We start from the raw sequence: 17,845 nt of genomic DNA on the forward strand, positions 1-17,845 counted from the left end.
ATGTTTATAAAAGGAACCATACTTCAAAAAATATTTTTAAATCTTAGACATAAGGATAGTATTTAATCAATTTAATCAATTCGGTACCAATTTTGGGCGTAATGAGGGTGCTAATCCTTCCTCATACGTAACCGACTCCCGAACCCATTTTCTCATATTTACGTAGGTTAGAATCGTTGTTTTAGTAAAAAGAAATATTTTATTAAAATAACCAAATTTTTAGGTGATCCAATCACACCTAAACAAAAAAAAAATTGATGGCGACTCCACATTCTTCATTTTTTAAAGTCGATTGACCATTTTTCATTAAATTTTAAAAATAGTTTCGAAATTACTTATATAATATTATGGTTTTACTCGGTGCTTTTTTACTCACAATAGTGTGCCATAAATTTATTTTGTGTTGAAAAGGAAAAGTACAAGGTTTTGAAGCAACGAATAAGGAGAATTGTTCAACAACATTGCACGACGGGTGACGCTCTACACAGTACTCTTAACCACCCTTCAATAATTGAGGTAGTCCCCTTAATTTCAAATTTTTACCCATTTTATATTTACTTTATTGATAATTTATTACCACATAGAACATCACATCAATAGAAAATGACATCAATTTATAAAGAAATAATTAATTTTTAATTTTTTTATAAAATAAAAATCATATATTGTATATATAATATAAAAGAAGAAACTAAACATAAACTTCTAAGTTAATTCTTTGAGTTCTAAAATATTTTTTTAATTATATTTAAAGTGAGTTTCATTTCTATAATTAAATTTCAATAATAAATGGTATTAATAAATTCAATAAAGCAAATATATTATTTACCACATTTTTAGTTAATAATAAAATAATGGTGTCATGTTTATTAAAAAAAATTTTGTTGTACCATTATTTGATTTTTAATAATTTAAAATATTAAAAAATAAATATATAATTTTATGTTATTATCAATATTTTATAATTAAATTTAAATGAAAATATATTAAAAATTATTTAATTGAAATTTGGGTGGGATCAAAGACAAAAAAAAAATTAATACATATTTAATATACCTTCACTTTTAATTTTTTATATTTAATTTAATTTAATTAATCAAATTTATGAATTTAATTATTTAATGTATATTCACTTTTAATTATTTTTATATTTACTTTAATTAAATTAAATCAATCAAATTTATAAATAAATAGAATAAAGATAACATCACAGTTATTTATTTAAATTATAAATTTTTTATCTATTTTATGTTACAATATTATTTTTGAATTGTTTTTTATGATCATAAGAATTTATATTTAATTATTTAAATCATTTAAAAATACCCAATTGCTTAATTGGATTATTATGTAATTGTCACAACACTACTCATAGTGATTAATATGTATATGATCCTCAGACTTGAGATCATCACTATCCCAACATCGTGAGTTGTATATTTTGATACAGTCAAATGGACACCGTAATTGGTTGTTCTATGAAGGCTGATGTTGGATATACCACAATCTATGTAGAGGGATATGGTTGATCCATATAGAATAAGTCTCTCTTACATAATGGGAGTAATATCTTAGGCCACTTGATTGAGTGAGACTAGAAATGCATGGTCATGCTCAAATAAGTTGATATGAGATGTCATACTTATTTGTATATCATAGTCTACTCAAGATATCAAGAAACATGAGATGGACTATGCAAGTGTGACTATTCCATGACTTGTGTTCATTCCAAAGATAAAGGACTTAAGGATTAATGCATGAAAGGTAAATCACAAAAGGTTATGTCAAATCATGACTTCTTATAACTTAGGTAACAACAATGCATTGCTAGATGCCACTCATTGTATGTAACATTAGAATCGTTCTAGTATTACTGCTAACGTTACAAGAGCCTACAGGGTCACACCATATGGTTGAGATGATCGGAATAAAACATAGTTGGTATTGTATTTGGTTGTCACATGAATAAAATTAATTATATAATTAATTTAATTGGGCAATCAAATATTGAACATATTATATGTACAAGGATGTTGTACACATAATGAGAACATAATTCTATTAATATATGAACTTGGTTCGTATATAAATTTAAATAAATATAGTTTACCGAAATCTTTGTTATAATTAATGTAATTATAATTTTCGGTTAAAACATTATTATATTTATTTATTTTAAAATTTTGTGAATTAAAATTCGTTATAAATATACCAATTTATAAGTTACGACTTGGTTCGATAGTGGTTTTGAATTCTCGTTGTCGAGGCGTCGTTATCTACTCAGATTGAAGTTTCAGTAATTTCGAAACCATTATCATAATTTCATTTTTCCCGATTCGTTTCTTACACATGGATCCATGATTTAGGTTGCCAAAATTTTATTTTTTCGCTGCACCCTGGGAGCACCGACATTCCAGCAGTCTATCAAATCTTGGCGTACCTTCCTTCCAATGCTTCCCTGTTGCAGGACTTGCCTCCTCAACACTTGGATCTCGAACTCATCTATCAAATCTTCCATTTCATAGCAAGCATCTTTGAACTTTTGTAGCCAATGAGTGAGCTCATGGTTACGAGCCTGTTGTTGTTCAGCATACAGGACCACTGCTCTGTTAACAGCTAGGGTCTGCTTAAGCTTTTCCAACTCCTCTCGGACACCCCATGCCAAGCTAATTCTTTCGTAGGCAGCACTCCCTAGTTTCTCCGATACTTTTGCGGCCATCTCGAATGCAATGGATTCAGCCATTGTAATTGTTTGTTGTATGAATTTTAGTAATAATTTTCAGATTCCAAGCAGGGGCGAAACCAGAAAATTTTTTAGGAGGGGTCGGATGAAATTTTAATTTTTTATAGTTTATATTTTTATAATTTGTAAGGATTAAATTAAATTTTTATAATTTTAGGAGGACCAAAGTGTAATTTTACCTTTATTAATTTAAAATTTTTAAAAAATTTCAAAGGCCTAAAATACAATTTTACATTTTAGAGAGGCCGGGGCTCATGCCAGCCCCCCTGGCTACGCCCCTCATTCCAAGGTATTAGATGCGAACGAGGGCAGTTCTTGAAGCTTTACACAAGAAAATATTGTCAATGATGAGAATCATGACTGGTGCTTGAATTATAGCCTACTTTATACAAAAATATCTGCTATCTTTAATAATGAGACATAGATTTCCACTCAAATCATACGTATATATTTAAAAAATACAAAATTAATTATATTTAAAGTGGATCTCATTTGCAGAATTAAGTTTTACATATAGTTTTATTATCATTTGAAATTAGAATTTATTTACCATCTTCAATGATGATGTATAATTCAATGATTTCAGATTTGGATAGGATGAAATCAGTTGATAGAATCGATTTAATAAAAAAAAAACTAAAAGATAGACCAATTCGGAGTAAGCAATATATAATCTTGTAAGCCACCAACCGGTGAGAATCGCTTTTAGGCCATAAACCGAAAATTGGATAAACCGATTTTTATATTTTTGTTATATTATTCTAGCCCAAACCTGAAAAAAATGCGAATTTCTCACACAATATATTACATATAATTTAACTCCAATTTCTCACACTATTTTAAATTTATCTTCTTTTTAATGTTTGAAAAATTTTATATTAAGAATATGAAAGTTAAAATGATTTCAGTTCTGAATCATTTTAAGTTATAAATTTATAGATATTATCAAATAAAAAGTCAATAATAATTTTTTTATATAGGAAAAGGGTAAAAAATTATTGAATCTTTTTTAATCAACCTTAATTCGATTTGATATTGTTGTTGTTGCAAAATGTAAAAGAATATAAGTTCAAGCACTTTTAAACACATATTATCTTTCAATTTAAGGGTTCTAAAAAGATTATGTGTAGTTTATGATTTGTATGAAAAATACGAATAATAAAAAATTTAGTCCTTAATGTTTAAATCTTTTGTCAGTTTGATCCGTATTCATTTTTTTAAGCTAAATTTTGGCCCACAAGCTTTTAGAAAGAGTCAAATTTTACCATTAACTCATAAAAAAAAGTCGATTTGCCAGGTTATATTAATGTAAATACCGGCCAAAATGTTAAATTTTAAAATATATTAGCTTACATGACAATCCACATGCACTTCATACTAAATTTTTATGAGTTTTTTGTTTTTTATTTTTGAATTTTGCATTTTATTATTATTGAATTTTTTTTTGTAAATTTTAAATTATTTATTGACATGGTATATAAGCATGAAGTACATGTGAACCGTCATGCGAATTGTTATATCAACATCGTTAAAACTTTAATGTTTTAATCAATATTTTTTTATTTTCATTAAAACAATAATTTGAATCAGATTAATAGTTAAACAATTTGAAAATAACTCGTTAATGAACAGCATAAGGGTGCATATGAACACTCCATGTCCAGAGTAGAAACATGTAATCCCTCATAAAAGGAAACTCATTAAAACTATAAAAAATATTGGTTACTAGACCTTCAACACCTTCAAAAAATCCAATTTAAGCTACCCAATCCAAAATTTTGTTGATATAAATGAGTGTGAATGCAAAAACCTAGAATAGTTGGAAATAGATGCGCATCCTTGGAAACACCCCCATTTAAATTTTGCATAACATCAATCTTACCCTCAACCTTTTTCGAGGGTGTTTCCTGGAATGCTCTTAATGGAGAAATTCAGCATGAAGACAACTATGGTTTTCGCGTGGGTCATATCCTCTCATGGCTGACTAATGTAACCACTGGGTCCCAAAATAGAGAATGGAAGACCTTGACTTCTACAGCAATAAACTTGCTAATTTTATGAGATTTTTAATTGAACGATGTGTGATTAGTTTATATTATTATATATGGATTTGTATTTTTAATTGATGTGATATCTTCACGTCATATATTATTTAACTTAATCTAAATTCTTACATTTAATTTGGGTATTATTAAACTCGATGATAAGTGTTAAAAGTAATATGTTTAAATCTGATTTTTAAAGTGATTTTGAGTAATTATTTAATGTTAATGATGAATTTTATGCTCTTAATTATTTAAATTCATGTTTTTATACTTAAGAAAACATTTGAGGACAAAACGAGCAAACATTGGAAAATCGAAGCAAGCTACAGGAATCACACGGGCTGATCCCTTCCACATGGCTCAGCCACACGGTCATGTGGTAGGTCATCTCATTTTCATGGTATTGCACACCAAATTTCGAAAAAAAATTAGGGATCGTTAATTCTTTTATGATGTTTATAAAATTTTACAATTTTTTTTATTTTTTTAACAATTGAGTTATACCTCGAACTTTTCAAGTTAGATCAAACATGATTCAAATCACATAACTTTAACAGTTTTATTGACCACTAACTACAACTTATATAATAAATATAAGAATTAAAATAATTTCAGTCCTAAATTTTAGTGAATTATTTCAAGCATATACAATCAAATAAAAAAGTCAATAATAATGTCTGAAGTTATTAAAAAAAAGTCAATAATAACATTTTTTTTATATTAGAAAGAGTAAAAGATATCAAAATTCTTTCTAATTTTCCAGCAAATATTCCAACCAATTTAAAATTAGCAGTAATAAATCCATAAAAATAAATAAAGTAACAAAGTTTTTTTAATAAAATTACTAATAATTAAAAAACATATTAATAAAAATATGAATTTCAAATATTTTTCTAATAATCAATAAATATATTAATAATTACACACTTAAAAATAATTATATTGTATATTTATATGTTGAATATATTAAAAATATTATAATTATGATTTAAAAATTTTCTATTATAATATTTGATTTAATAAATTAATATATTTTAATTATATTGAACAATTCAAATAAAAAATATTATTTTTATCATATAATATTAAAAAAATAAAAAGATTTAAATTTGTGTTTTCTAACCATTATTTCAATTAAGTCTTTATGAATAGAAAAAATAAAATAAGTTATTCAAATACATAACTACTTTTTTGTAGACATAAAAATTTGAGTTTATTTATTTATTTGTGGCCAAGAAAACACAAAAAGTAAATTACACTTAAATACAAAAGGATTCAAATTATTATATAAATGGTCTTTGATATAAATCAAATTACAAATATGGAAATCGAATAACATAAAGACTTTAATATATAAAAGAATGAATCCAAGACAACTTCAACGTCCTGTAATTTAACCTGCCACTTTAATATATAAATAAATTATGTTAGAAGAACTCTCTCATAACATTAAATTGAGGCATTGAACTTCAGAGTAAATAAAATTCAATCATGTTAGTCACAAATAGAGTATATATATATCAAATATAGTATTGGCTGTCTTACCTTATCTATTTGTCATCTATTTCGTCACAATAAAAGTCAAGGATATGAGCAATCTTAGGCCAGTCTTCACCGGTTTCTTTAATACATCTTTTGCTTAATTTTGGACACATTTCAATCCTTAATCTTTTTAGTGCAGTGAGGTGTTGCATCCCTTCGGGCAGAAACAACAGCTTTGGACAATCATCAATTTCAAGAGTTTGAAGCGATGTGAGATGTTGGAACCATGTTGGTAACGTCGAGAGATTCTCCAAGTCTCCGATCCACAAGTGCTGCAATGTTTTGGCGGATCCTAGAAGAATCCACTGGGGTAGTGACTCCAGCTTTGGCACTCCTCCAATCGCCAGTTTCCGGAGGCTACCATCTTCTTTCCTCTCAAGTTTCAACTCCTCCACAGTGACATCAAGCTTTTCGCAATCCCAAATTATCAAAATTTCTAATGCAGTTAGGTATTTTAAATCTCGTGGCAATGAAACCAAGTTGTTGCAGTCAACTATGATTAATTCCCGAAGGGCTGTTAGGTTTTGAATGTCTTCAAACAATTTTTCTAAATTTTCGCACTCATAAAAGATCAACATCCGAAGAGAAGTTAGGCACGATATTCCATTCTCTTGCAAACGCGTCTGTTTTGTTGTTACCATTAATGATCTAAGGCTAATCAGGTACCTTATGTCTTTTGGTAACTCTTCAATTCCCCTACATCCAAGAAGGTCAAGTGTTTGCAAACTCTGCAAATTGCAAATGGAATTTGCAAGTCTTTTTATATTTCCATTGTTGCCTAGGTTCAAACATCTCAACTGCTTTAAATAACGTATGTTGTTTGGCAATTGCTCTAAACTGCAGTTCGACAAATCTAACACCCTCAAATGTTTAGACCTTGAGATGACTTCTGCAATAAGAGATTCGCTATCAGCCTTGTCTTCTTCATCTAATAAGAAAAGTGATTGCAGACAACCCAAGTTATTTGGCAACTGGGAAGCATCCTGCTTCGATAGATCAAACCATAAATGCCGAACATTCCCAGTCGAATAATGGTTACATGAATTCACCTCATTTTGCGCCACTGATAATGCAAGATCATGTACTAAATCATGCATTTTAAAGGTGGGAAATAAAAGGTCATCGTCAACTTGTTGGAAGAAAGATCTTGACAGTAACTCTTGTATATACCGATTCCCAATATCTTCTGGCTCTTCATTTTCGTATGGTGATTGCAAAAAGCCATTTGCCATCCAAAGGGAGACCAAATAGAGATGATTGAATTCAAAATCTTTTGGAAAAACTGAACAAAAAGCAAAACATTGCTTTAAATACCAGGGCAAATGATCATAACTTAGTTTTAGAGCAGGCAAGATGTCATTTTCCTCCTGTTTCAACTTCCATAGTTCACTATCTCTCACAAGTTCCCAATCATGTTGTACCCTTGTTGAACAGAGTAGGCCGCCTAAAGTCTTCACGGCCAAAGCAACCCCTTTGCATTTTTGAACAATTCCTTCCCCGATTCTTACAAGATTGTCATGTTGTTTCTCTTCACCTTCTTTAAAGGCAAGTTTAAGAAACAATGATAGACAATTCTCATCAGAAAGATGCTCTAAATCGTACGGGGGGATTGTGCCTGTGATTGTAGCCACTTTGCGGCTACGAGTTGTGATAATGATTTTACTCCCTTGCGCTCCCCCACACAACAAATCTTTCAGCTCACTCCATTTCTTCTTGTCCTCGTTCCAGACATCATCTAGTACCATAAAAAATCTTTTACCATTCAAACAATCTTGTAAAACTTTATGTAATTCCTCCTTATTCATGTCCTTGCAGTTCATACCAGTGGCAGATTTAATGATTTTTATCATCAGTTGTTTGATGTCAAAATCCTCTGTAACACACACCCAGATTCTCAATTCAAAATGCGACTTCACACTCTCCTCGTTAAACACCAATTGGGCAAGGGTAGTTTTCCCAATACCTCCGATCCCAACTATGGGAAGGACAGGAATATCTTCCCCATCAGTTGGATTCATTAACAAGTTTATTAGGTGTTGTTTAGCTTCATCTCGACCGATGACACTAGATGTCTTAACAAAGGAGTAGGTTTCCCTCTCACGATGTATGACATTAGTTTCATGTTTTTCAGTGAGATGAAACTTGGCCTTTTCAGCTGCAATCTCATTCAGCATCTCGTTTGCCTTTTTGATCTTATAGCCCATCCTAAAGCGAAATGCCAAAGGGTTAGAGCCAGAAAAGAAATGGCGTACCTTCCTTCCAGTGCTTCCCCGTTTCAGGACTTGCCTCCTCAACGCTTCGATCTCGAACTCGTCTATCAAATCTTCCATTTCATAGCAAGCATCTTTGAACTTTTGCAGCCAATAAGTGAGCTCATGGTTACGAGCCTGTTGTTGTTCAGCATCCAGGACCACTGCTCTGATAGCAGCTAGGGTCTGCTTAAGCTTTTCAAACTCCTCTCGAACACCCCATGCCAAGCTAATTCTTTCATAGGCAGCACTCCCTAGTTTTTCCAATACTTTTCCGGCGATCTCGAATGCAAAGGATTCAGCCATAGTAATTGTTTGTTGTATGAATTTTAGTAATAATTTTCGGATGCCAAGGAGGGAAGTTCTTGAAGCTTTACATATTAAACAAAAGCTCACGAGTAATTTTGAGATTTATCCATATTTTTTTATTAGTAAATTTATTAATTATTAGTAATTTTATTAGAAAATATTGTTCCTTTTATTTTTTTTATTTTAAATTGTTACTCCATTCAATCTGACCCTCCATCCTTTTTCGAGGGTGTTTCCCGGAATGCTATTAATGAAGAAATACAGCATGAAGACAACAATGGTTTTCGCGTGGGTCATGTCCTCATGGCCGACCAACTGTAGCAACTGGCCCCCGAAAGTGACAACGGAAGACCTTGACTTCTAAATCAATATTTAGATAATGTAATTATTTGATTTTATATTTTACCAAATTAATATTTAAATATTATTTTATATTTAAATATGACAATGACTTAATTTAATTTCTATTAAATTAATATAGACATCTCTATTTATAACATCTTCATTTGTTTATTCAAATTTTTTAGATGTTACAGAGAAGTAGTTATATACCTATAATAACATAGCATAAGAAACACCTATGCCAATATTTAATATATTGATCATATTTGAAATTTTTAAAATTTCAAATCTAAAAAACTATAATATATTATTAATAATATTAATTAGTGAGATTTAGATCATATCTTTAATAATTGTAATTTTATTTATTAAATATTATTTTTTATTTAATAAAATATTATTAATGTATTTTATATAAAATTTAAAATTCTTATTTCATTTCAACTAAAATTTATTATTTTTATTTAACTTAGAAATAAAATTAATTTTACTAAAACCTGTGACGAAGCTGTTATAAAGAACTATTTTAGTAAAGAGTGCACTTCATATTTTATGGTTGTTACTATTATAAATGAAAAGTTGTTAGAAATAATAAAAATAAAACATAAAAAAATTAGTTCTACAACAAACTTGATTATTATAATAAAATGTCATTACAGAGGGTGATTGTTTTAGAGAATGCTGACTTTATCTAAATACTACTTTATATTAGTTTATCAAATTAAACTATAAATATTGTCAAAATTATCATTAAAATTTACAAATTCTGTACAAGAAGTCAAATTAAAAAAAATGGAAAACTTTGAGAGGGCATACATAAATTACCGCATTTTTAGATAATGATTATATAGTTAAAATAAAATTGAAAAAAAAATAAAGCTCAAAAGGGGTTAATATGAAATTTAACAACATTTAGGTGGTTGGACTGGCCCTTGCCGATAGTCTAAATTCTTCCTTGTTTGTCACACTAAGATAAATCCTATAGGGATGAGCAGTTTTTTCTTTTACCTTCGACATTGACATCTAAATCTTTTGTGGTCCATTTTGTTATTTGAACATAAAATCATTACACATACAAAATTCAAAAGGTTAACACTGTAATACTAATGTTAATGTAATGATGAAGATTGTTAATTCTATTTTGGTACTACTTATATTGGCCGGGACGAAAGGATCCGATAGTAAATCAAAATAATAAATTTTAAGTTTTGTTTGGTGTAAATTTTAGTTGGTATTGATTGTACTGGTATGTATCAGTTGATTTTACCTGTACTATTCGGAATATGATGTACCGGTCGATAAAAGTAAAATAAATTTTAAATTTAATTTTTTATTATTTTCGTTGGATTTATTCAATTATGGATTATTATATGCATGGTATTAGATGGTATTATTGTTTAATTTAAGGAATATTTTTTTACTTGTTTATTTATGAATTTGTTTAATGATGAATTGTATTTGCAAACCTTATTAAAGAATATTTTATATAATTGATAAGTATTTTAGATTTGAGATTTATTTAATTTCATTTTTTGATATTTGAATTTAAAATAGTACACCCAAATATATTGGTAGTTGAACATACTAATACCAGTACAAAAATGATACGTCTTTCGATACTGTACTAACTACATTAGTATAGATACAGAGAAATTAGGTTTGGGTCATTGTGCCATGAGATATTTCTCGTGATGTTTGAGTCCTATAGTGACTCGTTTTCTTTAAGTCCTCAACAACTTATGATCTATCGAGTTTCTACAAGAACTTGAATTTATCTAAGGTTTCATTGCATTTTTTGTTTCAAGTCAAAGATATTTACACTGCCATGAGAATAAGAAACTGTTTAAAGACTCATCGCATCATGATTAATTATTGTGAGTGTCATTGGATGAGAAGTGCATGATATTGTTTTGGGGTCTCTTCTTTGTTCTCAATTTAGTCAGAGAGGCTTGATTCAAGCAATGAATTTATTAGCGTTTTTGAGGCTTCGTTGGCTACAAAACTAAAGTCCTTGACTGCTTTCCTTGTTTTCTATAATTGGGTAAGTGACTTTGATGCCTTTCATCTGTATGGGACTTTTGTTTTCTTTTGTTCAAAACTCAAAAGATTGAACTGAATCACTCTCTTCACTTCTGCTTCTTATTGTGTAGCAAAAATATCAGCACCTAAACCAAAGGTAAGATTAGAGGGAATAGTATTCCAATCATGATGGTTTGTATATAGCTAACCTACCCTAAACATGAAGTGAACCATCATCCTGATGCAAAGAAAATCAGATTTCAACATTAAGTAATCCTTAATTAATAAACCAAACTTCGAAATATTTATGCTAGGCATCACCAAAGCATTAAATGACCTCCAAGCAATGTGACTCAATAATAAATTTTAGGGTAAATTGCATCAACAGTCACTCAACTTTGAGGTAGTTAACAAAACAGTCACTTTGGTTTTAATCTAGTCACTCAACTTTCGAAAAATAACAAAATAGCCCTTTTAACCATTTTCTGTTACAGACGTAACGAAAAAGTGACATGGTGGTTAACCGACCACCACATTATTTCCAACCTAAAAAATATATAAGGGTAAATGACAAAATAGTCACTAAACTTTAATCTCAATGACTGGGCTTACCTCACCTCGACCCCAACTTTTGTTGCTGACCATCTCCGTCGCTCTTCTTCTAATCCATCTCTTATCCTCCTTTACTAAAATACCTAGTCCGATTTCAACTTTGGGATCTTGCTAATCACTGATCTGACCCAGAATTTCAGTTGTTGAAAATTGGTTGTCCCTTTGGAGGAATCGTTTCCTTTGTTACAAAAAATTATGGGTTCAATCAATTGTTTGGTTTGTCTGGATGTTGCCCTGGTTTTGCTTTTGATTTTGTTTTATGCAACTTGATAATGTTGGCAATAGAGTTAGTGTTGTTTAGCTTAATCAACGACCCTTTTGTTTATATCATCATATCCCATGAAGATCTCGATGAATCCGAGTCATTTTGATTCTTAAATCGCTTGAATGTTGCTTTGGAGGATTTTCTCCTCACCGATTTGGTTATGGGTACTAATAATTTGACCCAAAATTCTTTTCAATCCCATTTCGATCTAGATTTTCAGAGTTAATGGCTTTGGGCAACAAAAAAAGACTGTCGGATCCCAACCGTGTGGCTCTTCTATTGGGGGTTGAAAAAGAAAAAAAAATAGGGTGGTGGTTTGGACGTAAATGATAGTGACGCCAAAGATGGTTGTGGCGGAGACAGTGCCGGCGAGATTGTTGGGATAGAGAAGAAGAAGTATAAACATATTGGGTCATTTAAGCAAAAAAGTAAAAATATTGGACCATTTATGAAAAATAAAAAAAGAATGATGAAAAAAAACAGTCACTCAACTTTGCCTCGCCTAACATGGCAAGTTAATTAATCACATTAGCTAATTTACTGGCCACGTCACCTGTCTCGTTTGGCATGTAATGGAAAACGTTAATGGTGACTGATTTGTCACTTTTCGATAACGTTAGTCATTGATTTGTTATTTTTTTAAAGTTGAGTGATTGAATTGAAACTTTGCCTCATCCAACGTAGCAAGTTAACTGGCCACATCAGCTAGTTAAATGGCCACGTCACTTGTCCCGTTAGGCCTGTAATAGAAAATGTTAATGGGTGACTGATTTGTCACTTTTTGATAACGTTAGTGACTGTTTTGTTATTTTTCAAAAGTTGAATGGCTGAATTGTAATCGAAATGACTGTTTTGTCAGCTATTTCAAAGTTGAGTGACCGTTGGTGTAATTTACCCTAAATTTTATCAAAGTGCAGTGATTTTAGTCAATATAAAGCTTCCCGTATCGAAAAAACTTCAATAACATGGGGCTCCATAAACCAATGTAAAGTTCGTCATCCCTTTAACAAACCGATCGTTACCATCTCAAACAATTGCAACAAAAGTCTTTTTTTATTTAAAATTTAGTGATTATTGTTGAAAAATATGGAAAGAATGAAGGAGTGCTCACTTCTTGATTAATTGCAAAATATAGGCTTAATGTTGCAAAAAGCCCTCAAACTTTTTTCAAAAAAGCAATTAAGCCCTTACTTTTTTTTCTTTTTTATGCACTCATTTGGGTACTTCAATTTTCAAAATGAATCAAATAAATCCCTCCTTTTAAAAAAATTTTAAACCCTACTCTTTTTTTTTGCACTCAATTGAGTACTTGAACTTTCAAAATGAATAAAAAAGACCCTCAAATTTTTTCAAAAAAAAGCAATTAAGCCCGTACTTTTATTAAAAAATAGAAAAAAATTATAAAATTAAAATCAATAACAGCTATAAATATTATTAAATTTTAATAAAAATAAAATACTAAAAAATTATTAAAAATTAGAAACACAACATATAAAAATGTAAAAAAATATATTTAAAAATTGAAAAATTTTATAAAAATAGTAAAAAATTATAAATTTTATAGAATTATAAAAAAATATAAATTTGTAAGAAAATTATACAAAATTTAAAGAAATATAAATTTCATAAAGAAATTACAAAAATTATCATACTAAAAGAAACATTTTATAATTTTTCTATAACTTTTATTGATTTTCATTTTTTATCATTTTTTGCCACTTGTCATGTTATGTTACAAACACAATGACTTTAATTAAAAAAGCTAGGGGTCGTTAATTTTTTTATGATTTTTATAAAATTTTACTTTTATTTATTTATTTAACAATTGAGTTACACCTTGAACTTTTCAAACTAGATTAATCAAGATTCGGATCACACAACTCTAACCGTTTTATTGACGACATCTACAACTTATATAATAATAAATATAGGGATTAGAATAATTTCAGTCCTATATTTTAGTGAATTATTTCAAGCATATACGATCAAATAAAAAAGTCAATAATAATAATTTTTTATATTAAAAAGAGTAAAATATACCAAAATTCTTTCTAATTTTTCAGCAAATATTTGAACCAATTTAAAATTAGCAGTAATAAATCCATAAAAATAAATAAAGTAACAACGTTTTTTTAATAAAATTACTAACAATTAAAAAACATACTAATAAAAATATGAATTTCAAATTTTTTTCTAATAATCAATAAACATATTAATAATTACACACTTAAAAATAATTATATTGTATATTTGTATGTTGAATATATTAAAAATATTTTAATCATGATTTGAATTTTTCTATTATAATATTTAATTTAATAAATTAATATATTTTAATTATATTCAACAATTCAAATCGAAAATATTATTTTTATCATATAATATTAAAAAATAAAAGATTTAAATTTGTGTCATCTAACCATTATTTCAATTAAGTCTCGATGAATAGAAAAAACAATAGAAGTTATTCAAATACATAACTACTTTTTAGTAGACATAAAAATTTGAATTTATTTATTTATTTGTGACGAAGGAAGCAAGAAGTAAATTACACTTAAACACAAAAGGATTCAAATTATTATATAAATGATATTTAATAGATAACATAAAGACTTTAATATATATTAAGAATGAATCGAAGACAATTTTAACGTCCTCCAATTTAACCTGCCACTTTAATAGATAAATAAATTATGTTAGAAGAACTCTATCGTAACGTTAAATTGAGGCATTAAACTTCAGAGTAAATAAAACTCAATCATGTTAGTGAAAAATAGAGTATATATATATATATATATCAAATATAGTATTGGGTGTCTTACCTTATCTATTTGTCATCTGTTTCGTCACAATAAAAATCAGGGACATGAGCAATCTTAGGCCAGTCTTCACCGGTTTCTTTAATGCATCTTTTGCTTAATTTTTGACACTCTCCAATATGTAATCTTTTGAGTGCAGTAAGGTGTTGCAGCCCTTCGGGCAGAAACGACAACTTTGGACAATCACCAATTTCAAGAGTTTGAAGCGATGTGAGATGTTGGAACCATGTTGGTAACATCGAGAGATTCTCTAATTCTCCTATAGTCAAGCGCTGCAATGTTTTGGCGGATCCTAGGAGAATCCACTGGGGTAGTGACTCCAGCTTTGGCACTCCTCCAATCGCCAGTTTCCGGAGGCTACCGTCTTCTTTCTTCTCAAGTTCCAACTCCTCCATAGTGAGATCAAGCTTTTCACAATTGAAAATTACCAAAATTTCTAATGCAGTTAGGTAATTTAAACCTTGTGGCAATGAAACCAAGTTGTTGCATTCAACTATGAATAATTCCCGAAGGGCTGTTAGGTTTTGAATGTCTTCAAACAATTTTTCTAAATTTTCACACTCAGAAAAGATCAACGTCCGAAGAGAAGTTAGGCACGATATTCTATTCTCTTGCAAACGAGTCTGTTTTGTTGTTACCATTAATGATCTAAGGCTGATCAGGTACCTTATGTCTTTTGGTAACTCTTCAATTCCCCAACATCCACCAAGGCTAAGTGTTTGCAAACTCTGCAAATTGCAAATGGAATTTGCAAGTCTTTTTATATTTCCATTGTTGCCTAGGTTCAAACATCTCAACTGCTTTAAATAACGTATGTTGTTTGGCAATTGCTCTAAACTGCAGTTAGCCAAATGTAACACCCTCAAATGTTTAGACCTTGAGATGACTTCTGCAACAAGAGATTCGCTATCAGCCTTGCCATCTTCATTTAATAAGAAAAGTGATTGCAGACAACGCAAGTTATTTGGTAACTGGGAAGCATCTTGCTTTGATAGATCAAACCATAAATGTCGAACATTCCCAGTCGAATAATGGTTACATGAATTCACCTCATTTTGCGCCACTGATAATGCAAGATCATGTACTAAATCATGCATTTTCAAGGTGGGAAATAAAAGGTCATCGTCAACTTGTTGGAAGAAAGATCTTGACAGTAACTCTTGCATATACCGATTCCCAATATCTTCTGGCTCTTCATTTTCGTATGGTGATTGCAAAAAGCCATTTGCCATCCAAAGGGAGATCAAAAGGAGATGACTGAATTCAAAATCTTTTGGAAAAACTGAACAAAAAGCAAAACATTGCTTTAAATACCAGGGCAAATGATCATAACTTAGTTTTAGAGCAGGCAAGATGTCATTTTCCTCCTGTTTCAACTTCCATAGTTCACTATCTCTAACAAGTTCCCAATCATGTTGTACCCTTGTTGAACAGAGTAGACTGCCTAAAGTCTTCACGGCCAAAGCAACCCCTTTGCATTTTTGAACAATTCCTTCCCCGATTCTTACAAGATTGTCATGTTGTTTCTCTTCACCTTCTTTAAAGGCAAGTTTAAGAAACAATGATAGGCAATTCTCATAAGAAAGATGCTCTAAATCGTATGGAGGGATTGTGCCTGTGATTGTAGCCACTTTGCGGATACGAGTTGTGACAATGATTTTACTCCCTTGGGCTCCCCCACACAACAAATCTTTCAGCTCACTCCATTTCTTCTTGTCCTCGTTCCAGACATCATCTAGTACCATAAAAAATCTTTTACCATTCAAACAATCTTGTAAAACTTTATGTAATTCCTCCTTATTCATGTCCTTGCAGTTCATACCAGTGGCAGATTTAATGATTTTTATCATCAGTTGTTTGATGTCAAAATCCTCTGTAACACACACCCAGATTCTCAATTCAAAATGCGACTTCACACTCTCCTCGTTAAACACCAATTGGGCAAGGGTAGTTTTCCCAATACCTCCGATCCCAACTATGGGAAGGACAGGGATATCTTCCCCATCAGTTGGATTCATTAACAAGTTTATTAGGTGTTGTTTAGCCTCATCTCGACCGATGACACTAGATGTCTTAACAAAGGAGTAGGTTTCCCTCTCACGATGTATGACATTAGTTTCATGTTTTTCAGTGAGATGAAACTTGGCCTTTTCAGCTGCAATCTCTTTCAGCATCTCGTTTGCCTTTTTGATCTTATAGCCCATCCTAAAGCGAAATGCCAAAGGGTTAGAGCCAGAAAAGAAATGGCGTACCTTCCTTACAGTGCTTCCCCGTTTCAGGACTTGCCTCCTCAACGCTTCGATCTCGAACTCGTCTATCAAATCTTCCACGTGGTAGCAAGCATCTTTGAACCTTTGCAGCCAAAGACTGAGTTCCAGGCTACGAGCCCGTTGTTGTTCAGCATCCAGGACCACAGCTCTGATAGCAGCTAGGGTCAGCTTAAGCTTTTCAAACTCCTCTCGAACACCCCATGCCAAGCTAATTGTTTCATAGGCAGCACTCCCTAGTTTCTCCAATACTTTTCCGGCGATCTCGAATGCAAAGGATTCAGCCATATTTGGAGAAGAAACAGGAAACTCACGAATAACAGAGAAAAGAAGCTTGAAATATAAAAACAGGCAAAAGCAGAAGTTTTTAATGTGAAATATGAAAAGTAAGTAGTGATTTCTTGAACTATGTGAACATATTAGAATTATTATATTAGTGAGATATTTAAATTAATCAATTTTAAACCTGTAATTATACTTGCTTAATGTAAGACTTCTAGCCACTCGACTTAATATAGGTACACTTACGTTGAACAATAGCTACTTATCTTCATCAGTTTGAAGAAAATCTTATAAACTCCGTTTAAAATTATTTACTTTCATAATTTATTAATGTTTTTTTATTTATTTTAT

At 30.2% G+C, this 17,845-nt stretch overlaps 3 protein-coding genes across 3 annotated transcripts; all 3 read right to left on the reverse strand.

Moving 5' to 3' along the window:
* Positions 1-2,362: 2,362 nt before the first annotated feature.
* Positions 2,363-2,743, reverse strand: LOC121223097 (putative disease resistance protein RGA3). Its single transcript, XM_041104096.1, has one exon. The coding sequence runs from the start codon at positions 2,741-2,743 to the stop codon at positions 2,363-2,365; it is 381 nt and encodes a 126-aa protein (XP_040960030.1).
* Positions 2,744-6,052: 3,309 nt separating this feature from the next.
* Positions 6,053-9,050, reverse strand: LOC107963685 (putative disease resistance protein RGA1). Its single transcript, XM_016900112.2, has 2 exons — positions 6,334-9,050; positions 6,053-6,192 (listed from the first exon to the last, which is right to left on the reverse strand). The coding sequence occupies exon 1, from the start codon at positions 8,883-8,885 to the stop codon at positions 6,339-6,341; it is 2,547 nt and encodes an 848-aa protein (XP_016755601.2). The 5' UTR covers positions 8,886-9,050; the 3' UTR covers positions 6,053-6,192; positions 6,334-6,338.
* Positions 9,051-14,618: 5,568 nt separating this feature from the next.
* Positions 14,619-17,591, reverse strand: LOC107963684 (putative disease resistance protein RGA1). The gene is made up of 2 exons (XM_016900110.2): positions 14,949-17,591; positions 14,619-14,799 (listed from the first exon to the last, which is right to left on the reverse strand). The coding sequence occupies exon 1, from the start codon at positions 17,498-17,500 to the stop codon at positions 14,954-14,956; it is 2,547 nt and encodes an 848-aa protein (XP_016755599.2). The 5' UTR covers positions 17,501-17,591; the 3' UTR covers positions 14,619-14,799; positions 14,949-14,953.
* Positions 17,592-17,845: the final 254 nt, after the last annotated feature.

The sequence above is a fragment of the Gossypium hirsutum genome, chromosome A03 (genome assembly GCF_007990345.1).
Source record: "Gossypium hirsutum isolate 1008001.06 chromosome A03, Gossypium_hirsutum_v2.1, whole genome shotgun sequence".
NCBI lineage: Eukaryota > Viridiplantae > Streptophyta > Magnoliopsida > Malvales > Malvaceae > Gossypium > Gossypium hirsutum.

Excerpts from the sequence above, each read along its gene's own strand:
- LOC121223097 (XM_041104096.1), bottom strand. The coding sequence starts at position 2,743 with ATGGCTGAATCCATTGCATTCGAGATGGCCGCAAAAGTATCGGAGAAA.
- LOC107963685 (XM_016900112.2), bottom strand. The coding sequence starts at position 8,885 with ATGGCTGAATCCTTTGCATTCGAGATCGCCGGAAAAGTATTGGAAAAA.
- LOC107963684 (XM_016900110.2), bottom strand. The coding sequence starts at position 17,500 with ATGGCTGAATCCTTTGCATTCGAGATCGCCGGAAAAGTATTGGAGAAA.